General features: G+C 54.9%; 10 protein-coding genes across 10 annotated transcripts; 3 read left to right on the forward strand and 7 right to left on the reverse strand.

The window, feature by feature from the left end:
• Positions 1–720: 720 nt before the first annotated feature.
• On the forward strand, positions 721–2,124 carry BZA05DRAFT_344623 (uncharacterized protein; the record flags this gene model as incomplete). The annotated part of the gene is made up of 5 exons (XM_051481135.1): positions 721–763; positions 827–988; positions 1,042–1,342; positions 1,393–1,667; positions 1,742–2,124. 5 exons carry the CDS (start codon positions 721–723, stop codon positions 2,122–2,124), a joined length of 1,164 nt encoding a protein of 387 aa, XP_051334957.1.
• A 345-nt stretch (positions 2,125–2,469) lies between these two features.
• BZA05DRAFT_380105 (uncharacterized protein) lies at positions 2,470–3,364 on the reverse strand (the record flags this gene model as incomplete). The annotated part of the gene is made up of 4 exons (XM_051481907.1): positions 3,208–3,364; positions 3,079–3,145; positions 2,977–3,022; positions 2,470–2,929 (listed from the first exon to the last, which is right to left on the reverse strand). The coding sequence occupies exons 1-4, from the start codon at positions 3,214–3,216 to the stop codon at positions 2,470–2,472; spliced, it is 582 nt and encodes a 193-aa protein (XP_051334958.1). The 5' UTR covers positions 3,217–3,364.
• Positions 3,365–3,473: 109 nt separating this feature from the next.
• BZA05DRAFT_207028 (uncharacterized protein) lies at positions 3,474–4,555 on the forward strand. Its single transcript, XM_051479571.1, has 3 exons — positions 3,474–3,887; positions 4,008–4,065; positions 4,139–4,555. The coding sequence occupies exons 1-3, from the start codon at positions 3,826–3,828 to the stop codon at positions 4,502–4,504; spliced, it is 486 nt and encodes a 161-aa protein (XP_051334959.1). The 5' UTR covers positions 3,474–3,825; the 3' UTR covers positions 4,505–4,555.
• Positions 4,556–4,857: 302 nt separating this feature from the next.
• Positions 4,858–9,813, reverse strand: BZA05DRAFT_207014 (uncharacterized protein). The gene is made up of 9 exons (XM_051479570.1): positions 9,412–9,813; positions 9,284–9,335; positions 9,148–9,220; positions 8,867–9,066; positions 8,264–8,788; positions 7,972–8,202; positions 5,607–7,903; positions 5,426–5,555; positions 4,858–5,373 (listed from the first exon to the last, which is right to left on the reverse strand). Exons 1-9 carry the CDS (start codon positions 9,594–9,596, stop codon positions 4,951–4,953), a joined length of 4,116 nt encoding a protein of 1,371 aa, XP_051334960.1. The 5' UTR covers positions 9,597–9,813; the 3' UTR covers positions 4,858–4,950.
• An 818-nt stretch (positions 9,814–10,631) lies between these two features.
• BZA05DRAFT_207060 (uncharacterized protein) lies at positions 10,632–11,165 on the reverse strand. Its single transcript, XM_051479573.1, has one exon. The coding sequence runs from the start codon at positions 11,083–11,085 to the stop codon at positions 10,717–10,719; it is 369 nt and encodes a 122-aa protein (XP_051334962.1). The 5' UTR covers positions 11,086–11,165; the 3' UTR covers positions 10,632–10,716.
• Positions 10,632–12,160, reverse strand: BZA05DRAFT_412509 (uncharacterized protein). The gene has a single exon (XM_051485108.1). It carries the CDS (start codon positions 11,932–11,934, stop codon positions 11,101–11,103), a length of 834 nt encoding a protein of 277 aa, XP_051334961.1. The 5' UTR covers positions 11,935–12,160; the 3' UTR covers positions 10,632–11,100.
• Positions 12,161–13,406: 1,246 nt separating this feature from the next.
• Positions 13,407–14,957, reverse strand: BZA05DRAFT_412516 (Phox homologous domain-containing protein). The gene is made up of 5 exons (XM_051485109.1): positions 14,412–14,957; positions 14,328–14,353; positions 14,132–14,226; positions 13,964–14,021; positions 13,407–13,872 (listed from the first exon to the last, which is right to left on the reverse strand). Exons 1-5 carry the CDS (start codon positions 14,748–14,750, stop codon positions 13,806–13,808), a joined length of 585 nt encoding a protein of 194 aa, XP_051334963.1. The 5' UTR covers positions 14,751–14,957; the 3' UTR covers positions 13,407–13,805.
• Positions 14,958–17,417: 2,460 nt separating this feature from the next.
• On the forward strand, positions 17,418–18,747 carry BZA05DRAFT_207095 (uncharacterized protein). Its single transcript, XM_051479574.1, has 3 exons — positions 17,418–17,786; positions 17,849–17,920; positions 17,977–18,747. Exons 1-3 carry the CDS (start codon positions 17,661–17,663, stop codon positions 18,391–18,393), a joined length of 615 nt encoding a protein of 204 aa, XP_051334964.1. The 5' UTR covers positions 17,418–17,660; the 3' UTR covers positions 18,394–18,747.
• On the reverse strand, positions 18,725–20,570 carry BZA05DRAFT_412519 (armadillo-type protein). The gene is made up of 3 exons (XM_051485110.1): positions 20,216–20,570; positions 19,639–20,146; positions 18,725–19,585 (listed from the first exon to the last, which is right to left on the reverse strand). The coding sequence occupies exons 1-3, from the start codon at positions 20,505–20,507 to the stop codon at positions 18,979–18,981; spliced, it is 1,407 nt and encodes a 468-aa protein (XP_051334965.1). The 5' UTR covers positions 20,508–20,570; the 3' UTR covers positions 18,725–18,978.
• Positions 20,571–20,686: 116 nt separating this feature from the next.
• BZA05DRAFT_412522 (ATPase, F1 complex, gamma subunit domain-containing protein) lies at positions 20,687–22,453 on the reverse strand. The gene is made up of 4 exons (XM_051485111.1): positions 22,268–22,453; positions 21,491–22,059; positions 21,189–21,268; positions 20,687–21,127 (listed from the first exon to the last, which is right to left on the reverse strand). Exons 1-4 carry the CDS (start codon positions 22,321–22,323, stop codon positions 20,948–20,950), a joined length of 885 nt encoding a protein of 294 aa, XP_051334966.1. The 5' UTR covers positions 22,324–22,453; the 3' UTR covers positions 20,687–20,947.
• Between the last annotated feature and the right edge of the window lie 1,308 nt (positions 22,454–23,761).

The following is a 23,761-nucleotide window of genomic DNA, read 5'->3' on the forward strand; positions in this document are numbered from 1 at the left end:
CAGTCAAGTATCTACACTCTACCGGTAGTTCCATAGTTAGCCGCAACCTGCATCTGCCCCGGCCGAAGGAAGGAGGAGGTGCTGCGTGAAGAAGGGTCAAAGTGGGGGCGGAGACTGGATTGCTACAATTATTGAGTTGAATCCATCTGAGGACGACTATCCATTACGCATCCACTGCTTTGGCATCGTCCCCGAATATCCATTGCGCTTCCATTGCTTTGGCATCTTCACCCACTATCAGCATCTCCATCAACACCATCACCACCACCAGCATATCACATCTCCATCTCAGCCAACTCCTGCAACCACGACGACCATTGTTGAATACGTACTATAGATACCATCTCTAACTACCACCATCACCATCACCATTACCACCAATACCGAGACGACATATATCACACTGCCCTTTATCCACCTTCCCTCCAGCTTCCCGTTTCTCCGTTCTGGTCGATCCCAGTATAGTAGACCACTTGCTTCCACTACTACCCCATAACCTCCAGCACCCCCCGGTAACTATCCCGCACACACCCCCAACACCAAACCCCCGCCCCACAGTCCAACGTCGATCGGTATCGTCTACATAGTTACCACGCTTCGCATCGATCACAACATCACCACCCTTCTCCCACCACTACCTACCACTACCACCTCTGTCGCCAAGCAGCCCGCGTTGCCCAGATACATACCTACATAGATACCCTCGCTATACATAACATAATGACAGACAGCCGTCCGAGCATACTGATCATCGGAGGCCTCGGTGCGTCCCTCCCCAGTTCCCCCTCTCTCCGAACGGACGGCCAGATCTAACAGTGATGCATAGGCTTCATCGGCCGCTTCCTCGCCCGCTACGTTCACGAGAAGAAGCTCGCCTCCGAGGTCCGGATAGTCGACAAGCAGCTACCGCAGCTGGCCTGGCTGGCGCCCGAGTTCGAGGAGGCGTGTGCATCCGAGCGCTTCGTGCAAGGCGACATGTCGCGGGACCGTACGCTCCCCTCGTCTCGTTCCCCACAACACCCCGAAACTAACCCCTGGCAGACACGGCCGAGAAGGTGTTTACACGCGCGGACGGGTCCTCATGGGACTACGTGTTCAACTGCGGCGGCGACAACCGGTTCTCGCAGGACGACGAGATCTACAAGCAGCGGTCGCTGCAGCTGTCGGTGACGGCGGCGAAGGAGGCGGCCAAGCGCGGCGTCAAGTGCTGGGTCGAGCTGTCGAGCGGCAGCGTCTACAAGAGCGAGCGCGAGCCGCGCAAAGAGTCGGACAAGCTCAAGCCGTGGGGCCGCCTCGCGAAGTACAAGCTCGAGGCTGAGGAGGAGCTCAAGAAGATTGAGGGGTATGGCCCACCCCCCTACCTCACGTGTACGCGGCTAACCGAGAACCCAGCTTGAATCTCGTGATAATGCGGCTGGCGAACGTCTACGGCCCGTACTGCTCCAAGGTGATCGGCACGATGCTGTGCATGGCGCGCGTGTACGCCTACATGGACGAGGAGATGAAGTGGCTGTGGAGCAAAGACCTGCGCACGCACACTGTGCACGTGCTCGATGTTGCGCGCGGGCTGTGGACCGCCGCAGAGTGGTACGCGAACGGGAAGAAGAACTGGTCTGACGACATGGGAACCACCCCCATCTTCAATATGGTCGATAGCGGCGATACCAGTACGCCCCCACCACCCCTCTCCTCCCCCCCATAGATACCGACCCGTGAAAGTTGACTGAACCCCACCAAACAGCCCAGGGCGCAATGCAAGCGCACATCTCTCAGATCTTCAGCATCAAGACGGGCTTCCACGGGACGATCGTCAGCCAATTCGCGAAGCTGAACCTAAACAGCGCGGTCGACGAAGAGAACGACGAGCTTCTACAGCCGTGGGGCCAGCTGCTAGCCGAGGCCAAGATTGCACGCCCCGGCCCGATCAATCCCTACCTCGAGCAGGAAATCGTGCGCGACTCCGACCTCAGCCTCGACGGCGGGAGGTTCTGTAATGCCACCGGGTTCGTCTACGAGGTTCCTACGGTCACGGAGGAGGCCCTGAGGGAGATGATTCAGAGCTATGAGCGTCTCGGATGGTGGCCGCCGATGAATATCAAGCGGAAGGAGGAGGCTGAGGAGTAGGGGGATGCAGTGCGGGGAGGGATGCGATAGAAGCCGTAGCGTGACGTCTTGTATATAGGTAATCTGCGGAGGAGAGTGGGGGCAGGCGTTCTTTTCGTTCCGTCTTTTGTGCAGCATCGTCTTGGATACATTGTTACATACCATTCGTTTTTTGTCTGTTTTGCTTGCTTTTAGTTGTAGTGTGTGGGTGTGCTAGAAGATATCCCTCGATTTCAAGACCCGTCACCGTCTCGCGATATCATAGCAAAGCAGTTGGTATACCCAATCGAGCAATCACAGCGGAACAGTCCAGACACGCCGCACGCCACAATAATTTGATATCCCCTCTCTCCCCCAGCACACCCCCTACCTCCCACCCCACATCATCCTGCCCGCCAACCTTCCCGCCCACCCGCCCACACCCGTCTGCATGGCCCTTCCCGCAAAACTCGACGCATTCCCGAACCTATCGGCCCTGGAGAACGCGACTCCATTGGTAACACCCAGCACCACCGCCACCACCACAAGCGACAACCAAATAAACTCAAACCGCAGGATCGCGACGACGGCAAGGAGCACCCACAGCACGGGCGACGCATACAAGCTCAGCCAGAAGAAGCGCGTGTCCGTCGCGTTGGCTACGCGCTCCGGCGGCGCGGACTCGAAGATCCATGTGCTCCCTGAGTCTGCGCTGTTCGCTGTCGAGGCGGGGGACGCAGACGGCTCGTTCCACCATCGCAACCCGACGAGCCGCCGCCCGGCTATGTTCTTTACATAGTAGAAGTCTGCGGAGAGGAGGAGGGTCACGATGATGAAGATTAGAACGCTGGAGCGGGGGTTAGCGGTGTGCGGATGGGTGCGCGGGGGACGGACAAGTTGCTGGAGAACCAGAGGCCGAAGAGGTACGTCAAGAGCGAGGCTGTTCAGTTCAATCAGTGATCGGACCAGAGGTGATGGGGCTGGCTGGGGGGCTACCGAGGCGGAAGGCGAGGAAGAAACAGAGCGTTATCGGGTGCGCGGAGAGGCGCCAGTTAAGGGGAGCCTGTAGATAGTTCACCCATCAGTCCTTGGAGCTTGGCCGCAGAGCGGGGCGGAGATATTTACGTCCGGCATTGTGTGTTGTGTGTTCGTATCGAATCGAGACGACAGTCGCAATTGGTCGTTGGTTAACTCCTGTTGGAGGTTGTGATGGTCGTAGTCGTTCGTCGTCGTTCGTCGTTCGTCGTTGATGGGCTGGGAGAGCGTTGTCGGTGGGGAGAGCTACCGTATGTACGTTTCGGTTTCAGTTTCACGTCACGCAAGCAAGCAAGCAAGCAAGCGAGCCTCATCACGCCGCGTAACCCCGCTCACATTCAATTAAATCCTCGTCCCCGTCCCCCCATCCACCCCACCCCACCGCCCTCCCCCTCCAAAAAACCAAACTACCTCCCCGCCGCCGCAGCCGTTGCCGCCGTCCCCGCCGCCGCCGCAGCAGCAGCCCCAGCAACTCCAATCCGCTCCTCCCTCTCCCTCCGTCGCGCCCTGGGATCCACGGCACCGCCAACACCACCACTCCCCCCGCCAAAAGCCTTTCCCTTCCCTTGCAGCTGGGCCTGCTGCTGCGCCTGTGCCCGCCGGAACTCGTCGTACGCTGCGACGTCCTGCGACGAGAGTTTTATTGCGGTTGGGTGGCGGCGGAGCATTGTATTGTGTTAAGTGGTGAGGGTGAAGGGTGAGCAAGGGATGTCGTTACTGTTGACCGGGACCGGGAGTGGAGCTGGAGAGTTGGAGGTCGATAGCGGGAGGTGAGACTTGACCACACCATATATACCGGCCCAAGACCAGCCACAACCACCCACCCCCCACTAAGACATGGAATGGAATGGAGGAGAGAGATAAATAGTAGCTGACGAGCACCATTGCAGCATTCTCACACCGCTAGAAAAAGAAGTCCTGACCGAGCTACAGAAGGTGTTATTGACGGTGAATAATCTGTCCGTATTTACCTACTTTCCAATTCCCACCATTTCTCCAGCACAGTATCTAACAATCCCAGAAACGACGCCATCCTCGCCACCATCGCCGACATCGGAGCGGTGGAGACATCGCAGCGCGGAGCGGTGGACAAGGGACTGGCAGTCCTAGGCGGCGAGACAGAGACAGAGATCGGCAGCAGAGAGCGGGAGTAATGACTGTCTTCTTCTTCTTCTTCTTCTTCTTCTTCTCTTCTTCTTCTCTGGATTTTACATACAGTAAAGTAATATATACCCCGTCTCCATCTCCATCTCCATCTCCATCACCATCACCACCTCCATCACCGTCACCACCACCCATCACCACCGCATACTTTTCACCTCACCCACAGCCACAGCCACAGGCATCCACTCCTCGGGAAGAAATCCATCCAGAAATCCACTTCTAGCAGAAAGTATTAATCGGAAACTCGAAACTCAAAACTCGAAATTCGAAATTCGAAAAAAAAAAAAAAACAGACACGGATAAAAAACCAAGGAAGCAAGCAGGTTAAAAAAAAACGCCATCCCATTTCCCCAAAGCACAAAGCAAAGCAAAAGCAAAAGCATAATCAAACAAATTCAAGTTCAAGCAACAAGCACAAGCACAAGCACAAGCACCCCACCCCGCGCGATGAACCACAAAACAGAGCGCCCGATGAAACGACATCACAGCAACTTACGTGAGAACATACGAAAAAGAAATGAAAAAGGAAAGAGAGAGAGAAAAAAGAGAAAACCCCCGATGCGAGTGTGAGGGTCGGGAGTGGGTGATCAACCGGAAAAAAAATCAAGAATGGAATTTGTAGATAGGAAGGGGAAGCTAGATATATAAGTCATTGCCGTCGCCGTCACGTCAACTGCCATGCTGCTGCAAACTGTGCGGGCGAATCTTGAGGATAATCTTTCTAGGAGTATCCGTAGACGAGGAGGGAGGAGTCGGCGTTCCCGGCGCAGAAGGGGTATTATGGGCATTACTGATCGACGACATCGACGGCGTTCGTCTGACACTACCAGGTTTACTGGAGGAGTCGCGATTGTGCTTCTTGCTCACGCCGTTGGTCGGTGTGCCTGGGGGCTTGCCGCGCGGGTTGGTGATGAGCTTGATTGACTTCGAGCGAGGGAACTGCGTTGGCATTGTTGTGGTGGGCGTGCGCGGCGCTGGCGGGATGGACTGTGTGCGAGAAGGTCCGGGCATAGGAGCGCGGGCGGGTGGGGGTGCTGGAATGGATATTTGTCGTAAGGGATCTAGATATACGCGCGTGAAAGCCAATTTACCCTATTAATAGTCAGTGAACGCGTCTCGATATCATGACAAGATATGGTCTTACCCCGCCAAGATGCGTGCAGCGAAGGTGCTTTGGATGCCTCATGGTAACGATGAGAGACGTCTTGGTGTGATACAAGATGGCGCAGATATCGAGTAAGAACCGCAGCTCTAGCAAGCCGAGATTCCGAGATCTACCCACGGTTAGCATGACTCAATCATCCGGCATTGTCTGGGGAACAAACATCACAGCGCGCCAGATAGCCTTCTTCATCGCCTCATCGTTGCTCAACTCAGCCTTGAGCACCGCCACGGCGCCTTCAATCGTCTTCTTCGCGAGCTCATCCTTTCTGGCCGCGGAGGTATCGGCGCTGGAGTCCTCAATGATCATCTCGCCCGACATTTGCAATCCGCTGGGAACACTCGGTCCGCTCGGTCCACCGACGGCAATCATACCCAAGCCCCGACCAAACGCGAGCTGGACCCACCTCCGCACGAATGGCGAAGGGTCCCGCCCCATCACGTAGCAGATGTATGATGCCAACGCGGGCTGCCGGAGGGCACCGAGCTTGACGAGGCAATCGAACGCCTTGACGCGCAGTGTATCGAGCGTTCCTTCTCGGGTGTAGGCCATGTAGACTTTGTAATCGACATCCTTAATGCCCTTCAACATCAGGTCCTTGCGAATATCCAACGCCACCTCCGAAACGATGTTCCGGTACGTAGGCTGCCACTGGTCCATCCGCTGGTACCGTTCAATCTCGGCGAGTGCCAACTCATGCATCTTCTTCTCTCCATACTCATCGTCATCCACATCCTCATCCATCATATCAAATCCATAATCGATCGCCGGAGCTTGAGGTGAAAGGGTATCGGCGAGTGATCTCATCAGGTTGGCAACATAGTAACAATCGTCGTAGTTGTTATTAGAGTTGTCGTTATACTGCAAGACATCGAGAATCCACTTCTGCACGTGGTCCGGACAGGCGCCCTGGGTGTTGCGGATGTGCGACATCGCGCGTGGAATGGCGTTCTGAACGTAGTACGCGGTGAGGTCGGTAAAGTCGTTGCCTCTTGGAATCTGGGAGCCCGGATAACAAAAGAACTCCTGGAATGCTTTAACCAGGTGAAATCTGCCCACCCAGTCCAACTCTGCCGTGGCGCATCGCGACAATGCCATCGCCGCCTCGACACGGATGCCATAGTAGTATCGCCGATCCATGAGTGTCCGCACGAGGATGGTCGATATCAGCGCCGACTCCCGTGTCATCGCAAAGTGCCGGATGGAGTCGTACTGCGCGATGACATCTCGATCCTGCTGCAGCTGCGACAGAAACATGTAGTCGGGCTGATTGATGTTGAGGGTGCATATCCATTCGAAATCCGCATCCATGCGTATCCACTCAAAGCTCTCCTGCGCCATCCGCTCTTCGTCTTCCTTGGACCAGTCCTCCAGCTGCCAATCATCAACTTCCTCTTCGCCCTGCAGCACATCGCCCAAGCAGTACAGCAGCACGTCATCGTTCTGCTGGGCATCGATACTGACGTCCACACCCGCCCCAGCAGCAGCACGCTCCTTCTGTCTCCGCGATCGCTTTAGCCGCTTGTACTTGGTATTGTACGGAATGTCCAGCTTCGTGTAGCCCTCCTTCAGATCGACAACGTGCTCATACGGCGTTCCGTCGGCTTCGTGAATCCTGATGGTCATCGGCCCCGTAAACACCGGCTGCGTAGGAGCAGTGACGACGTGTCTCTCTCGGTCCAAGGCGTCCTTGAGGAACTCGTCCGGATCGACACTCCGAGTCCGCGTCTGCGCAGCCTGTACCTGCCGGATTCCCATCTCGACGATCATGCGCTTCTTATTGAAGCGTTGCGACACCTCGAACTGCGGATATCCCGCGCCGTAGACCCACTGCTGGAAGAACGCATCGAGCTTGTTGTGACTGTTCTTCTCGCATAGCCGGATGAAGTGCGCGGTACTCATCAGCCCGTTCTTCAACTCTCCAGCCACCGCCGACATGAACGTCTTCCGCACGACGCGATGCAGCACCATCGAGGAACTGATCTTCCACAGCCGCTTCTCGAGGATCGTCAACACCAGCGGTGCCTTCAACTTGATGAAATCCAACGACGTGGGCTCGATCGGCACCTGGAATCCTTGGGCGTACAGCGACGCTCGATCGATGTCCAACTCCGTTATCCGCTCAGCATCCTTCTTCAGCCGAAAACGGTACTCGTTGTTCCCCATCAATGTCCTCATGAAGCAACCCGTCATCCAGTACGACATGCCGATGATGACCCAGATGTCCGCCCAGTCTTTGGGCACAATCTGCACACCTGCATACTGCGTCGTGAGGGTGTACGTCAACTTCTTCGTTACATCCCATAACGGATCAACGATCTGTTCGGGGAAGAGGAGATTATTGTTGCAGAGAGCCAGCGACGCAGACTCGACCGTATCCGTCGCAAGATCATCCACGAAACAGAGCTTGAAGCTGGAGAAGGTGTACTGGCCAAACTCCTTGACGATGTAATCAATGGCCTTGCGAGCAGCAATCAGCAAACATTGCTCGAACGAAATATCACGAAGGATGAACTATGGGTTATTACCTTAGGCATGAACATACATGTATTCTTCAGTTCAGCATCTCGTCCTGGCAGACAGTACCCAATCACATCTACAGCGATCGCAGCCATTGCGTCCTCGTTCTCTTGATCACGGAATTCGGAAAGGTTGACCACCTCGAAGGGACCTACTGCTATCGAGATATGCTGCGGAGCAACGGGCTGGGACTGGATAAACTTCACGATCTTCTTGGAATTGTCGGTGGGATGGGTTTCCTTTTTGGCCGTTAGTCTAACCGAAGGGGAAAAAACACATGTTACGAACGAGGAGCTAGACCTCATCCACGAAATCACCACTGCAGACGACCACCATATCAAGATCGTCATCCTCATCTGTTATCGGCGTATCGTCATCCAGCCTCGAGGAACGACCCCCGGTGATGCCGTTACTAGTATCATTAACCCGCCTGATGCTTGGGCGTTTGTTTATATCGCCAATGGTGCGCGGCACAGTGAGTTCGAGCTCCCAGGTCCAGCGCTCGTGTATACCATCGAGCGTCGGGAAGAGACAGCAGGCGGCGCCGGGCGACGGCGAATTGGTCGTGAACGCATGGGGGTACCGCATATCTCCGGACTCGCAGCCAACAAACGTAAACCCATCGCGAAAATTGTCAAGCACGTACTCTATTCTCAGCAGTAGCGGCATATAGGGAGTGTACATGTTGTCCGGCCTCGCAGTCAGAGGGGGGGCAGGCGTTCTAGGCGGAGCCCCCGCCGCTCCGTCCGGCGCATCTGGAGTGTTACGTCTAGCGGGAGCATTGCGGCCCATCAATGCGTTCTGTGCGGCGAGACTGAACGGATCCTATTCCGAGACACATGTATAGTGAGCAAACAGTTCCGGGGATATGCGAAAGGGGGCAGGGGGGAGGATGATGCTAACAGCAGGCTCAATCCGAACATTGGACGGTAAAGTGATGACCAGCTCGAACTCCGGAGGATCGTGTAGTACGCCATCGAGCCGTTTCCGCAGCATGTGGTGCTGATGTACGGTAGCCGATCCGTGGATCTTAAACTTCGAATACGGGTCTTCGTACTTGACCTGCGACGCGGTCTTGCCGTTGACGGTGCACATCATGATATCTGTAGACGAAAATGACGATGAACCTTCCGCTCAAACCCACACAGCTGCACGCAACATATAGAACTGCGGGACAAACATACCACACTGTCTCGAATTCAGTCGTATCTGCCTCAACGCCGGATCCGTAGGATTGATCGAGATCTCCGTCCAGCACTAATCCAGCGTCAGCACCAACCTCCATCCATCACCTCCGGCTCTCCCCCGTGACGTCCGTACATTCAACTGGCGCCTCGCAAAGTTCACATCAAATCCCACTTTCTGATGACCTGTGCACAGCCCATCAGCTCCCCGCCCTATATATCCCCCACGAACCCGTACAACCACTCCCACGCAGGAAGACTTATATATTGAACCCCCTGTTTCCCATAGCCGGCGGCATCGGTTGCGCCGGCGTCGCCCCAACAGCAGAAGCCGCCGGAGCCCCAGGAACCGCCGGAGCAGCAGGAACAGCAGGAACAGCAGTAGTAGCAATAGGCGCAACAGGCGGCGGCGGCGGCATAACAAGCGGATCCATCATGGCAGAAGGCATCGATCTCGGTCTCGGTCTCCCTTCCTTCCTTCCTTCCTTCCTTCCTTCCTTCCTTCCTTCCTTTCTTCCTTTCTTGACTAAACTGAACTCGAACTTTCGCGCCGAAGTGGAAAATGAGGAAAGAATCAAAAAGCAAGCAGGCCCTCCTTTAGTCGGTAGAAGCCCCCGTCTTCATTCCCGGTCCCCCGTCCCGTCCGTCGCTGTCTCTCTCTTTGTCCCTATCTCTGTCTCTCCTTCACTGTCTCGCGTCCCAGTTCTGCCGCAGTCTTTCCCGACGGTGGTGCTGCGGTGCGGAGCGGTATGCCGTACGTTGCGTTTCGTTGCGGTGCGTTGCGCTGTGCTTGCTTGCAGGATATCCTTCGCGTGTGGAGCAGGTGCGAATGCGATTGCGAGTGCGCGCTGACGTTGAGCGAGCGGGTGAGTGGGTCGAATCGCCTAGAAGTGTCGGTGGAGGTGTAGGTGGTGGGTGGCGGGGAGCGGAGTTACGTGCGGCGCGCGCGAAAACGAAAAGGAGCTGGTGGGTGGGTTAAGTACGGCACGGTGTGATATGTGTGTTGAGAGAGACGAGGTGAAAAATCGCGCTAGGTTGTGGATGTATCGATGGTGCGCGTGCGACGATCGGTGCGGTGCGGCGTGTGCTGTGTGTTCGTCGTCGTCGTCGTCGTTGTCGGAGGAGGAGGAGGAGTGGTGAGGAGGAGGAGGGGAGGAGCGAGGGGGAGGAGGCGGCGCGGCGGGTCGTTGAGGAGTGGAGGGTCGTTGGAGAGTGAGTGAGTGGTGGATTGTAACTACCGTACTTTCTACAGTATGGCTGGCCAGCGTCATTCAACTTTACTTTCGCTCACGCACGCACATCAACCATTCAACCGCAGCGAAACTCAGCTAGAGCGCTTGTACGGAAGCGGCAAAATGCGCCGCAACAAGGACGGCAGTGTCACGTGCGCCACGCCAAGACATCACTTGATATCAAATTATCAATCCCGAAATCATTCACGACGAGTCGAACTTCGACGATATCATTCACCTCGACCCAATACACCAGACCGAAGACGAGGTTACAGCTCCTGCTTTGTAGTTACATAATGTACCTAATGTAGAGTACCGTACTCTACAGGAATGCATTTCAATACACTTCAATCCACTTCAATCCATTTCCCGACCTGCACAGCACAGCACGCATCTGTAATACTAGTATACAGTTTCCCATCCATCCAAAATTTCGAATTCCCATCCCATCCAGCGAGAAAGGAAAACAGAAGCGGAAAAGGAAAACACATCCATTGACACCCCCAACCCAAATCCAGACCCAATTAGAAACAAAAAGAGAATATAAGAGAGAATCAAAAGTACTCAAAAGAAACACAAGGGTGCCGAAAGCCCACCCAAGAAGAAAGGAAAAGAAGGAAAAAAAGAAACCCACTCCCGGAAAACTGTACATCCATCCAACGAGGAACCTCCAATCCAGTGGCACCAACACACTGTACTCGGGCATCTACAGAGGGATCGATCACCTCGACAACCGCTTCCTGGCCCTGGCATGCCTCGCAGCCGAGGTGCTAGCAAGCAGCTCCTCGGGCAGCTGGAATTCCTTATCCTCCATAGTGGGGAGAGGAACACCGAAAGCCGTCTGCATGCGCGAGCTCTTGCGGCGGTTATTGCTGATGGCCTGTAGCCGGGCCGACGGCGTGTCGTAGAACGAGGTGAATTCCGGCTCGGGCTTCGGCGGCTTCGGTGGCAGCTGCTTCTTCTGCACTCTTGCGTCGGAAGCGGTAGGTGACGTGCGCCTGGCCTTCTTCAAGGTCGGAGCGCGCTTCTTCGTGGTTCTCCTCTGGATGTGGATGTCGCTCTCGTTGCCGTCCTCCTCCTCGTCCTCCTCCTCCTCTCCGTCCTCCTCTCCTCCGTATCCTTCCTCTCCCGCCACTCCGCTCTCGTGGGAAGCGAATCTACCACCGCCGCGCTCACTGCCGGTGTTGTCGTAGCTATCCCTATCCTGACTGTCCTTGGGACTATTGCTGGTCCTTCCATGCTTCTTCCTCTTCTCGCTGTTGCTCCACGCCTTGTACTTATCGAGAGTGGCCTCGAGATGCTTCACCAACGGCTCCTTCCGCTTGGCCAGCTCCTTCTTTCCGCAGGCCGCGACGACCGCCTGACTCAGGCCAATCACCTTCCACCACTCCGGGCCGCGAAGCTTCTCCAGATCACTCTCGATCTTCGCCGCATTATGGTGCAGCAAGTCGCGCTCGATATTCTTGCTGCGCTTCTCGAGGCGCTCAGCGCCCGTGTGCGCCGAGACGTACACTGCATCCGCGAGCGGGTCGGTCGTGAAGCGCGGAGGCCGCATGCCCGCCTTCGATAGCTCCTCCTCGAGTGAGATCGTCTGGATCGGCACGTTGCGGATGCGCACTATGTCCGGATCGTGCGTGGGTATCGCGAGAACGCTCTTGGAGGGGGAGATGAGGAGTTCGGCCGCCGTGGGGACGTCCGAAGCTGGCGAGGGCGCGGGTGCGCTCCGGGTAGATGTGCGTGGGCCTTCGCAGACTTCGCGCCGAACGATCGGGATCTGGATGTCGTCGCTCACTGTCATCACTTCCGTCAGCGCACTGCGACTCCCCCCCTCCCTCTTCCCCCCTCCCCCTTCCCTCCCACATCTGCACCTGCCGCGGGAATTGTATGGTAGGGTACTAACATCCGCGCTCCACCTCCTCAAACCACTCCTCGTATTCACTCCTCTTCTCCACGTCCTGACTCCTCAGCACCCTCTTCTCCTCCTTCTCCTTCTCCTTCTCCTTCTCCTTCTCCTTCTCCTTCTCCTTCTCCTTCTCCTTCTCCTTCTCCTTTTCCTTTTCCTTTTCCTTTTCCTTTTCCTTTTCCTTTTCCTTTTCCTTTTCCTTTTCCTTTTCCTTTCCCGATGCGCTGCCCTGTCTCGCCCTCTTCTGCTGCGGCTGCTGCTGTAGGATCAGATTCCCCTTTCCGCCGCCAATTGCAATGGGAATGTCGCGCTCGCGTTCCCGCTTCCTTTTCGCATTGTGAGTGGTTGTGGGCGTGCTGGTCGTAGCCGCCTCCGCGCCCGATCCGCTGCTGCTGGAACTGCTGCTGGTGCTTCGGCCGCTGCCGACGCTGCCGCTACCGCTGTCGCCGCCGCAGTCGCCCCCGTTGCTGTCGCTGCTCGACGTCATGTCTGTTGTTCTCTGTAGTTGTGGTAATTTTTCTGGTGGAGGTTGTAGTGTCGGTGGTGGTGGTAAGAGTGCGGTGGTAGTGGTAGTCGTAGTGGTGGTGGTGGTGTCGGACTTGAACCGAAGGATTATCGTAGGTCGTGGTCGTCCCTTCATGTTGGAAAGTCGCTTTCATTTGCGGATTCTCGTCGGAGGAGTGGGTTCGCTGACGCTGTGAGTGAGAGGGCTATTGAGTCTCGGCTGGGTTGGGTTGAGGTGTGGCGTGGTGAGGGTGAGGGTGCGATGCGACGAGGTGAGGTGAGGTGTGGTGAGGTGTGGTGAGGTGAGGTGCTATTAAAGTTGAGTGTGTGAGTTTGTGAGTGTGTACTGCGAAGGTTAACCCCCCGGGCCCGAAGTCGAGTCCGCCGCCGCTGAATGGGGGAGGGCAGGAGGGCAAGAGGAGGAGAAGACAAAAAATGAGGTTTCAATTTCCCAACGCTTTCGATCGTTCACCACAGCGACCCGGTCGCGCTCGCGTGCACAACTGGGATGTGATATATGGAGAAGATGCTACCTGCGACTACTCTGCTTGCTGGGTTAGGATTCGAAGGTTGGTCCAAACTCATCACATTACATCACATCACCGCGCAGCTCGGAAGCACCGCCTGCCTATGCGCTTGAGGAACGGGAACAAAGGGGAGGGCAATCTAAGCTTCACGCAACGACTCCGACTCGCTCGATCGAATCCAAGCGTCTGGCAAGTATTCTATTTCATTATGCAGGTGCTGGGGGCCCCGTCCGCGCGCACTGAGTGGTTCCGTCCGAGAGAGGAGACGACCATCTATGGAATATCGGCACGATGCGAAAGAGAGAAAATAAAGAAAATAAACACATTGACCGAACCGACTGAGAATCTCGACTGCAAAAACCACAAATAAACGAACGCCAGAATGCATCGAACGACTAGACATTAAGTTACATGACACTGCGCGACAAAGGTGTGGGACTTGAACACCCCATCCCCATCGTCACGTCGAGTAAGGAGTGAAAGCGGTAGGTATCAAGAATGCAACAAAAAGTCCTTGACCAGCGGCGAGCCGGCGAACTGAGGATTGAGCAAAATACAGCTGCGGTGACCCGTTAGTCGACCCGACCCAGCAAGATGAGGACAAGAGAGAATGAGTAAGTGAGGAGGTTAGATAGGTGGGTAAGACGCACGATAGGAAGTACGATAGGCCTTGTCGGCGCGACTCGAGGAACTTTGGGCGGAATTTGGCTGGACAACAGTTAGCCATGGGCGGGCTGGACTCGGGGAGAACACATCCCCGGAGGAGGGGAAAGATGGGGGAAAGATGGGGCAATATATGGGGCAATGGGCGTGCATACATATCACACTCTTCGGAGGCAGCTCCGGCAAGTACTTGACGGACCGAGGAAACGTCGACTTCAACTGTTCATGGAGCAGAAAGAACTCGGAGTATCTGTCCAACCTCAACAGCAACACATTAGTTCCATAGCATCAAGCTAAGCGCGCACGCACTCGCGCGTGCGTGGGGTGCGCTGGGTGGTGTTATGGGCATACCGTTTGCGAACGGTGAACTGAGCGCCCTGTTCACGTCTGTCAAAAATCTATTTCCCGACGACGGGGGATTGGACAGGAACGCACCTCGAACGTCTCGATCAGACAGTTCCACGCCACATACGCACCCGCTCGGGTCCTGCTCCCGGACACGATGGCGTAGTCGACGACCTGGGCGCGCCGGGCCCAGAGGCCGGCCGTGTTCTCGCCTGGAGTCACCGTGTGGTCCTCGAGAGTGATCGGTGCGGGCGATAGTAGCTGGAGTGCGCCGCCTTCGTGGTCGTCATCGTCGTGGAGGTTGTAGCTCAGTGTTCCCCCTCCGCCAGCGTGGTCGTCGTCATGACCATAGTAGCTCAGGCATCCTCCATCATCACCGCCACCACCATGTGTCGATTCTTCGTGCGGTCGTTCGGGAGTAATGTTCATGTCCGGAGATGAATTTCGGTCTCTTTTTGCTCGCTACAACATGTTGCGTGTCGTCTTGTAGGTATTGGTTGGGTGTTGCGTCAGCAAGAAAGAAGAAGAAGTATTCGTCGAAAGCCGGTTGCGGGTTGCAAGGGTGAGCTCCTAGGTAAGTCTGGCTTGGGGGAGACGCAACTCTTCCACGAGCCTGGAAATCATTCGTTGGTTGTCACGTGCGTATGTAGCCGTGTGTGGCAGCGGAGAAAGGTGGTCATTTGCCAGCCATGGCAATTGAAAGTTGAGCCTGAGGACCACGGCAAAGAGGCCAAGAACTTAGAAGAGATTTTCGCTTTACTTCTTGTACATACGGGTATCTAGATTCTTCATATGGGGCAGGGATGAAAAGTCCCTGCTGTGAAATTTTCTCAATGGAGGATGGATGGAGAAAGGAGAGTTCATCAAATTCTATATACTGTATCTACATAGACTACACGGAGTAAGCGCACAACTATAATACATAATACCTGGGTGTTCCAGCCTCCATCACGACGAAAATAAGCGTTGCATATACTTCTACATAGATGAGCAAAATCGCGCTGCTTCGGGCAGTTTATCCGGCCGGAGCGTGCGACGGTCAGTCGTCGACCACGGGTGGGGGGGGGCGGTATCTTCATGAACCGTCACTCGGTTTTCTCACGTTTCGCTCTGAAGTAATTGGGCGTTATCCGTTTTGGGGGTATGGACATGTGTAGAACTGTGGATGAGAAACGGAGTGCGTACGTTAAGTATATGATCCTCACAGATCGAATGCTGAAATGATATAACATTAAAAAAACCTGCATCTATTCGTGTCGATCCTTCCAAATAGTATGAAGCCTCTCGAATTTTCTTTACAAATCACATTGCATTGCCTTTTATTCCCTCCAACGATAGAGTGGCCGCTCTGAAGTTCGAAACGGCATGCATACACCACATCGCATCGCATCCAGTTCTTCAGCTCAGCTCAAGCTTGGCCGCTGCAAGCGCAATCGCAATTGCAATTGCAGGATCCGCAGCGAACGAACGATAGAATGCACCTATGAAGCAGGTAATTGAAACAAGCGTTTGGAGATGTCTGGGGTCTATGTACAGGCGATTCGACGGCAGATCGGTCAGGGCTTGACTAAGCAAGTATCGCCAGAGTTGGTGGAGAGAGTGTGTGTGTTTCGTACGTACGTAAGCTTCCGGCAGCAGATTGGTGGTATGGCCGTTTCGCTCTTCGCTCTTTGCAGAGCACCCCACAACTCCAGCATATGATTGCATAGGTGGATACATACATGCTGGTTGTGTACGGTACCCCACAGCGATCGATTCCCCGGACTTCGTTTGGCGATGATGAACCCCCCCCCCCCCCCCCCATTAACCATTAACCGTCCGAGCAAGAGGAATCTGACCGCAGTGGATGTGCAAGGACGTTCCCGGTCAGCAGTGACATCCTTGACGTGGAGAACCGAGTTCGGGAATCTGCCTGACAGGCCGAGGACTCCACTCCACTAGTAGTAGTTGGTAGTAGGATTAGTAGGAGTAGTAGTGCCTAGGAGTGGTAGGAGTAGTAGCAATTGTAGTGGCAATTGTAGTAATAGTAGTGATGGTGGTAGTAATTACTCTGCGATGTTCATCCTCACATATTTTACCAGCCACCGCGCAAGTATATAGTACTCATGTAGGTACGGGCACTGGCGGGAAGTGAATCCGCATCACAAGTTAGCCAGACAGATAACTACCGGTATGCAACGGGTGCGGGTAGATACGTCGCACGTATGGGTGGATATGTAGAGTACCTAGATATGTAGAGTGTGTTGCACTCAGATGCAGATTGTCGATCGCTCAGCGGCCGGTGGCTGTCAACGCCGAAGGAACGGAACCCACGGAACTGTCGGCAGCGAGCGTTAGTGGTCGTATGATGGGCGTCCGATGTCTGGCAGGCTACGGCTGGCCATGGCCGGCCTATGAAGAGTGCAGGAGGCTTGTCCGTTGATTCTCTTTTTGCACCTCGATCACGAAGGACGAAAGTCTTCAGGCTTGCGCGGCCCTGTTGAATCCGGATTGTCGAAGCAACACTGCAACGGGCTCGGATGCAGGGGGGATTTCGTTTTCTTTTCTTTTTCTCTTTCTCTTTCGCTTTCGCTTTTTTCCTTCGCGCTCTCCCGCGAAAAAAGGCTGGGAAGCAAGCAACTCACCCGCCCAGCCTTGCTCGTTGCGGTCAACAGTTAGAAGTCCGCACCCAAGTCACTAACTAATCGCCCAAAATGATCCTCAGGGATGGCGGCCCCCTTTGTGTGGAGAAGTTGCGTGTGTGACACCTTCACTTCGGCTGATTCGAGATCGGTGTGGCCAAACATCCCCCATCACGCTCGTCCCCCGTCCTCCTCCTCCTTCCCTCCCTCCCTCCTTCTTGTCATCGCTCATTGTTTTTATTATTATCTTCAATCCGCCAGCATCCGCTCTTCCCCGTGCTTCCCGAAGTCCTTCGTTTATCTGCTGCACACACCCTGCCCCAGTGACCAACGCTCTTCTTGACTACTTCTTAATCGTGCTCACCTCCTCACTTCTTTCCTCACTTCTTGTCGTCAACTGTCGCTTCTCCCAAGCTCCCCTGGCTTCATTCGTTTGTCTCCACCCCTGAGGTTCGTAAGTCTACAGACCGGCCCCCCTACCCTCAGTCACAGACCCTCTCCCTTCGGATATTCCTCTAAAGGACTCCACATTCCTAGCCAGCTTCCTCATGATCCGTTAATTGCAGCATTGATCCGATTGGCTAACCTGATTGTATTTCCTGTATTTTCAGCGCTTTAAACTCCCTCCTCCTCCTTCTCCAACTTCCTCGCCCTTCACTTCACCCGCACCCACACACACAAACAAAAAATCACAAAAAAACATCACAAACACGACAAGATGCGCTCCAACACGCTCCTCTCCGCTGCCCTGCTCGTCTTCGGAGCTACCTTCCCTGCCGTGACCGTGGGCTACAACATCAGTTCCATCGCTATCGATACGAGAACCGGTTGGTGTAATGCACAGGTATGAGGCGGACGGCGTATGTGCTTATGGTTGGACCAAGACACTGATCTGGTGAATTACAGGTTGCCCAGTGTCCCGCACTCTGCGCCGACCAGAAGGAGGGCTTGACCGACAAGGAGAACGACTGTTTCCCCGTACGCTCTCCCTCCCCTCCTCCTCCACCTGCAACCCACTAACCCCGTCCCCCCAGGAGAACCTCTTCTACGTGTGCGTGTGCAGCGATGGCAGCCGCCCAAACCTGACGCAGTACTCGGAGACAATCCCGTACTACCTCTGCACGCTCGACCAAGGCGACTGCATCAAGAACTGCGGCAGCGACAACACATGTGCCGACCAGTGCCGTAAGACGTACGTGTGCGGCGCCACGTCCCCCCGCAAGATCAATGCCACCGCCTCTGGGACTAAGTCGTCGACGTCGGCCTCCGCCTCCTCGACCGGCGTCGTCAGCGGTGACGGCTTCGCCACAACCGGTACCCCCCGATGCCGACAACGCTGCTGCCGGCGTGCTGCTGAAGCTCGGCAGCGCATACGGCGTCGGCATCGTTGCGGCGGGTATCGCCGTCGGTGCGGCTCTCATCGGTATGTAATGGCATCATCATCGTCATAACATACATACCACGAGCCGAAAGGGAGGGAGGGGGCGTTTCCATTCTTCTGATTTGTCTGCTACGTGTGCTTTGTTCTACCTACAGCTCTCTTAATTCGTTCCCTCCCTTCGTTGCTGTTATTTCTGGGCGCGATTCGAATTGCATTGTGTGGACTGGTGTTTTTCTTTGTTTGTGTGTTTGTGTGTTTATTTGTCTGTGGGGTGGGTGGGCGGTGGGCAGCGGCCGTAGTGAGAACAGCCAAGTTCCAACGGATGGGTGTTTACCGTAGTTATCATACTACCGGTACGGGGTCGCTACATTTTACCATGTGATGTAAATGTGAATGGTGAAATGTTTTATTTTTATTTTTTTTGCTTGGTGGGTCGTCCGGAAGTTGGCGGGTGTAACACACACCAAAACGTAGAGTAAACACGAGTGATCCAGCGTGCAAAGGATATCAACACCACATCTATTTCCACCAACTAGCAGTTCCAGCACAACACAACACAAAGAGATCGCTCGAATCGTAAAATATATACCATCAAAACCATACCGCACAATAAGCACAAAACAAAACAAACCCCACTTCCTGCTCGTTTGACGATCTATCCACTGAAAGCCGTCTGCAAGAATCCCTGAACCGCCTTAAGCGCCTCGTAGCGCACCTCCGCATCGCCATCGCCCATAAGCGTCATAACCCTAGCCTTAACGCCGAGCTCGACCCACTTCTTCCTGACCATTGGGACCTCTCTGACGAGGACGCCGACGTCGTTGCACGCGACTGCGAGCACCGTCTTGTCCGTGCTCTGCGCGAGGACCTTGGCCAGCTGCTTTACCAGCTCAGAGTCCTCGACGATCTCGCGCGCGTGCCGCTTCCAGAAGCCTTCGTTCCGGTGCGGGGGTGACCAGCGAAGGTGTGTGGACATCACCTCGATTCGGTACGAGGAGAGTGTGGTTTGTGAGTTTTGGAAGTTTTCGAGGGAGGAGGTCACCGTGTTAAGGTCTGAGGTCAGGTCTGGGTCCGAATCGGAGTTGAAGCGCGTAGAGAGCGTTTGCAGGTACGGCAGGATGTTGGTTACGAGCAGCGTGGGGAGGTTGGTACTGCTGGATTTGAGGACGAGGTTGGTGAGGATTGCGAGGGTGACGCGGGTTATTTTTTCCTTGATCGGCGAGCGGAGGATCGTTGTTATCGGGGGGATGATGTCGTATTTGCTACTGGCTATTAGACGGGGACGGATGGATGGCGGAGGAGGGGATATGCGTACTCGTTTATCTCCTCCGCAACGGTCTCGTCGAATGTCAACTGCCAAACCACCAGCAGGACATGATACACAAGCTGTAGCGGCACGCCGCCTTGGACAATACCCACCGACGCACCCGTAGAACTCGCATCACTCCGATCACTCGCTGTCCCACCCGCCGTTTCCTGCAGCAGCCCCACGAGCGGCGGCATGATCTCCTCCTTCATGTCCCAAAACGCCTCTCTAGCGTATGGCGTGCGCAGGAGCACTACGTACGCTTGTATGGCGAGGTCTTGTTGGTCGCGTTCCTGTGCCTTTGAGACGGTGCTGAGGTAGCGGTAGAATTTTGGGACCGCATCGAGGACGGCGGGGGAGAGCTTCTTGTTGCTGGCGAGGGAGAGTGATAGCAACGGGGTGAGGATAGCGGCGCTGAGCACGGGGATTACGGGGTCGGTCGAGCCTTCGAGGAGGGAGAGGAGGAGCTCGAAGGGGTTCTTTAGGGCCAGTAGCGACTGCGCAAAGCTGGGAACATCTATCATCACCCCCAATCAGCCCTCTCCCATCGTCTCCCATCACCCCCCAGACATCTCCGCACACTCACCCTCCAACAGATCGCCTGTCCACATGAGCATCCACTGGACGAGATCAATCCTGTCGACATTGGCGCTTTTGCGCACGACTCCGGTGTCGCCCAGTATGAGCTGCGCATACGTCTCGGGCTCCTCCTGGAGGATCTGTGTCCTGCGAGCTGCCGAGACCTTGTCGGCCGCCTTGATCGCTTTCACATCCGCGTCTGTTACTACATTGTACCGGATGTATGCATCCCACGCTACCGCACGCTTGCGCACTAAGGATTTGTATTCGTCGAGGATGCTTTGGCCGTCGAGGGACATGATGGGCGAGGAGTGGGTGGCGAGTGGTCGTTGGGTATCGTAAGGTGGGGGGAGGTGCGGGAGTGGGCGAGAGGTTGAGCACTGCGGGAGCTTGGAGGTGTTGGTACGTCACTCGCTTACCCGGCGGATTGCAGGGACCATGTCCATCATCAGATGTCGCTCGTCTTTGCGTTATCAACTACTTGAATGGAACATTTACTCTAGATGAGTCCTTAGATACATTGCTGGAAACATCGACAGTCGCTCGGCATTCAGTGGAAAGCAAGACACGCGATTCTATTGTACTGCGAAATCCGCCTTCCGACAAAACTAAGATACAGTCGCCCCCCTCCACCCGCATGCATCCATCATCCGTACTTCCGTTCGTCCATTCCGAAGCATTATACAAGGGAAAAAAAACAATCCTTTTTTCGAAGTCCTGTCCTTTTTTTTGTACTTGCTTACTCGGCGGAAGCGGCGGCACCGGTGATAATCTCGACCAGCTCACCAGTGATGACAGCCTGTCGGGTACGGTTGTACAGAATCTGGAACTTGCCAATCATCTCTCCAGCGTTCTTGGAAGCGTTATCCATGGCGTTACGACGAGCGGCAATCTCGCAGGCGTAGCCCTCGGCAAGAGCCTGTCCAGCGTCAGTGAATACAGGAGCGGGGGATGATCGGATTGTCTTGGCTCATTCTTACCCAGTAGATGGAGTTGGCAAGAGCGAACTCACGAAGGTTGGGGAGCTGCTCATCCTCAATCTCGAAGGCGGAGATGTTGGCTGGTTGGTGATTGCCGGATTAGCCGAATTAAACAACAGAAGACGGAAAGCCAACGGCGGATGCGACAGAAAAGACAAGGAACCTCAGAAGGAAGGCAACGGAAAATATCCACATGGTTTTGCGCTCTCGGATATGACAATGGTTTACATCCGAATTCTTTTCATCACTAGTTCGGGTAGGAAAGGGGGGAGAGTGCTAGGGGGAAGGTATGATGGACTCACCAGCAGCCTTCATCGACTCCTCAGAGTAGGCGTTCATGGTGGTAGCCTCGTACGAGACGGGGGTCAAGAACGAGTTGTATACGATCTCGACATTGTCGTACTCGGTGTCCAGCGCCATGATCTGGTTTGCGATGGCCTGGGCGGTCGCAAAGGTGGGAACGTCCTTTCCGATACCCGAGAAGCTCAACACCATGTTCCTCGCGTTCGATCTTCCGAGTTGCGCCCTGCACTTCTCGCCCATGACGACAAGGTCGGCATTCTCGTTGGCGAGCAACTTCAGACGCACAGCCTTCGACAAACTCGAGTGCACACCTCCGCAAAGTCCCTTGTCGGACGACGAGACGATGTAGAGGGTCTTGCCGGTCTCGCTGGGTTGAGCCTCGGCCTCCTCGAAAAGCTTGTTGGACGTCTTTCCGTAGATCCGAGATTCGGCCATGGACTTCTGAGCCTGGTTCATCTTGGTAGAAGCGACAATCTTCATGGTCTTGGTGATCTTCTCGATGTTCTTGATCGACTTGAGACGACCTTCAATCTCGCGCAGAGTGGCATAGTTGTTGGAGAGGACCGGCCTGACAAAAGGTGGATGACGAAGGCGGTCAGTTCGGTTTGTCCATAGCGCTCTATTCCCTCTTCTCCTCCTTCGCTCTCTTTTCCTCTCTTTCTTTCGGCAAACCCGCAACCAGTCACCAGTGACCGACACCCTTTTCTTCTTGTTCTCGGTTCGGAGCGGGGGATGCTGGGTTGAGGGTGGGGGAGGAGCATTGGGAGGGCAATTACCTGCAAGAAGCAGCGGCTGCCCGTTGAAGGGCGGGTCTGGCTGCCCGGGAAAGCATAGCGATGGAGGACGCTTGTGGAAGTGAACGGTGTTGGTGGGGGGTGGGGGGCGATGGCTCGGAGGGGAGAGGTGACGGAATTTCGGTTTCAAAACGGAGAAAGTCGCGATAGAGCCGGGGAGGGTTGATTTGCCTGCCTTGTCTCACTCCGCTTCATTTTGGTCCGTTTCGGCTGTCTAGACGAACGCTGATTGGCTAGGGCTTAGTAATGACCACAGTATTTCTTTGATTTTCGACATTCATTTTTTATTCACGCAAAAAATGCATACAAGTAATCGATATCGCACGATTGTGAAGCTCTTTTCCCCCGAAGCAGGACTTATGAGGAGAATTCTAGTCATATGCGGTGCAGTTCATTCTGATCTGTATCCCTCGAATCGTAGAGTTATGATACGTGACTCTGTTCCATTCACCCTCAGAAACGACTGCGGGAAATCGATAGAAATCGGCTTGAGAAACAAATTTAGGATTCACCTTAACGATGGAGCGGCACAGCGAAAAGGGCATGTTCAAGTATGATACCTGATAACACGTCTAGAAAATGGGACCGCTCATGTCGCCAATATCCATTATCGAGACCACCATGGGATCAAACTACGGTGACCAAGATGACAGATTGGCGAGATGGATGCCCAAAGACTGACCAGAGGTCCATCGAGGAAATATCGTTACCTTGGGGCATGCTATTTCAACAGTCCAGCAGTTTTCCATCCGGCCAAACAGTGACTGAGAAGTCCCCCAATCACCTGTTGTCACTCAGCCTTACATCTCAACGATGTGTTTTGGCTACGAAAGTAGGTTGAAGCCGCTAATCTGGAACAGCAACGTGATTTCACGATCCAGGGACAACAATTGCGCTTCTTCACCATCTGTCGAAATGGTGCTCGCAGCCTCGACTCCGTGAGCGGGGATCTACGGGCCCAAGGCACCCAGTCTGGGCCTCGACAAAGAATCGCAAGAAATTCTCGGCCGGCAAGCAATCACCGTCAGCAGAAAATCGAGGACTGTGGTTTATACTGGGACGGTCCGAGTCCTCAAATCGACTTATCATAGTTACATGTCTCGGGCACTCCATTGTGGATGGCCAGGAAAGTGTCTCTCGCGCAGATGACGGGGCTGTCTGACAGGAATCCGGGTTCTCGGCTGGCAGAGATTCTTCTGCCGGTGTATTATGTATACTCTACCGCATGCCTACCTGATGCGGTGGCCGGTCTGCTGGGTGCGTGTTCGACATGCTCGACACGTTCGACGAAATGTGCCGGTCCCAGCTGCAGCGGTTAACGACAACTCCACCCGGAAGAGAGATCTCGACCATCGCAATCGTTGGCATTTCGGGAGATTCCACCACGTAAACAGTCGGCAACACAGTGATTCACATCCCACACAGAAAGTTCCATGTCCACCAGCAGCAGTCCACAGAGAAGCACTCGAGGGGGTG

The sequence above is a fragment of the Tricharina praecox genome (genome assembly GCF_024521635.1).
Source record: "Tricharina praecox strain CBS 144465 chromosome Unknown BZA05scaffold_42, whole genome shotgun sequence".
In the NCBI taxonomy this organism is placed as follows: domain Eukaryota; kingdom Fungi; phylum Ascomycota; class Pezizomycetes; order Pezizales; family Pyronemataceae; genus Tricharina; species Tricharina praecox.

Excerpts from the sequence above, each read along its gene's own strand:
- BZA05DRAFT_207095 (XM_051479574.1), top strand. The coding sequence starts at position 17,661 with ATGCGCTCCAACACGCTCCTCTCCGCTGCCCTGCTCGTCTTCGGAGCT. Across the intron at positions 17,787-17,848 it reads CCGGTTGGTGTAATGCACAG|GTTGCCCAGTGTCCCGCACT; the intron begins GTATGAGGCGGA and ends GGTGAATTACAG. Across the intron at positions 17,921-17,976 it reads AGGAGAACGACTGTTTCCCC|GAGAACCTCTTCTACGTGTG; the intron begins GTACGCTCTCCC and ends CCGTCCCCCCAG.
- BZA05DRAFT_207028 (XM_051479571.1), top strand. The coding sequence starts at position 3,826 with ATGTCGTTACTGTTGACCGGGACCGGGAGTGGAGCTGGAGAGTTGGAG. Across the intron at positions 3,888-4,007 it reads TTGGAGGTCGATAGCGGGAG|CATTCTCACACCGCTAGAAA; the intron begins GTGAGACTTGAC and ends GCACCATTGCAG. Across the intron at positions 4,066-4,138 it reads TACAGAAGGTGTTATTGACG|AAACGACGCCATCCTCGCCA; the intron begins GTGAATAATCTG and ends TAACAATCCCAG.
- BZA05DRAFT_412516 (XM_051485109.1), bottom strand. The coding sequence starts at position 14,750 with ATGAACATTACTCCCGAACGACCGCACGAAGAATCGACACATGGTGGT. Across the intron at positions 14,022-14,131 it reads GCCTCCGAAGAGTGTGATAT|CCAAATTCCGCCCAAAGTTC; the intron begins GTATGCACGCCC and ends ACTGTTGTCCAG. Across the intron at positions 13,873-13,963 it reads GGCCTATCGTACTTCCTATC|CTGTATTTTGCTCAATCCTC; the intron begins GTGCGTCTTACC and ends GGGTCACCGCAG.
- BZA05DRAFT_412509 (XM_051485108.1), bottom strand. The coding sequence starts at position 11,934 with ATGCGGCCTCCGCGCTTCACGACCGACCCGCTCGCGGATGCAGTGTAC.
- BZA05DRAFT_412522 (XM_051485111.1), bottom strand. The coding sequence starts at position 22,323 with ATGCTTTCCCGGGCAGCCAGACCCGCCCTTCAACGGGCAGCCGCTGCT. Across the intron at positions 21,269-21,490 it reads GGAGTCGATGAAGGCTGCTG|CCAACATCTCCGCCTTCGAG; the intron begins GTGAGTCCATCA and ends ATCACCAACCAG. Across the intron at positions 21,128-21,188 it reads TTGCCAACTCCATCTACTGG|GCTCTTGCCGAGGGCTACGC; the intron begins GTAAGAATGAGC and ends GACGCTGGACAG.
- BZA05DRAFT_412519 (XM_051485110.1), bottom strand. The coding sequence starts at position 20,507 with ATGTCCCTCGACGGCCAAAGCATCCTCGACGAATACAAATCCTTAGTG. Across the intron at positions 20,147-20,215 it reads GACAGGCGATCTGTTGGAGG|ATGTTCCCAGCTTTGCGCAG; the intron begins GTGAGTGTGCGG and ends GGGTGATGATAG. Across the intron at positions 19,586-19,638 it reads GTTGCGGAGGAGATAAACGA|CAAATACGACATCATCCCCC; the intron begins GTACGCATATCC and ends AATAGCCAGTAG.
- BZA05DRAFT_207014 (XM_051479570.1), bottom strand. The coding sequence starts at position 9,596 with ATGCCTTCTGCCATGATGGATCCGCTTGTTATGCCGCCGCCGCCGCCT. Across the intron at positions 8,789-8,866 it reads ATGTTCGGATTGAGCCTGCT|GATCCGTTCAGTCTCGCCGC; the intron begins GTTAGCATCATC and ends GTCTCGGAATAG. Across the intron at positions 5,374-5,425 it reads GCTGCACGCATCTTGGCGGG|GGTAAATTGGCTTTCACGCG; the intron begins GTAAGACCATAT and ends GACTATTAATAG.
- BZA05DRAFT_207060 (XM_051479573.1), bottom strand. The coding sequence starts at position 11,085 with ATGCCCGAGTACAGTGTGTTGGTGCCACTGGATTGGAGGTTCCTCGTT.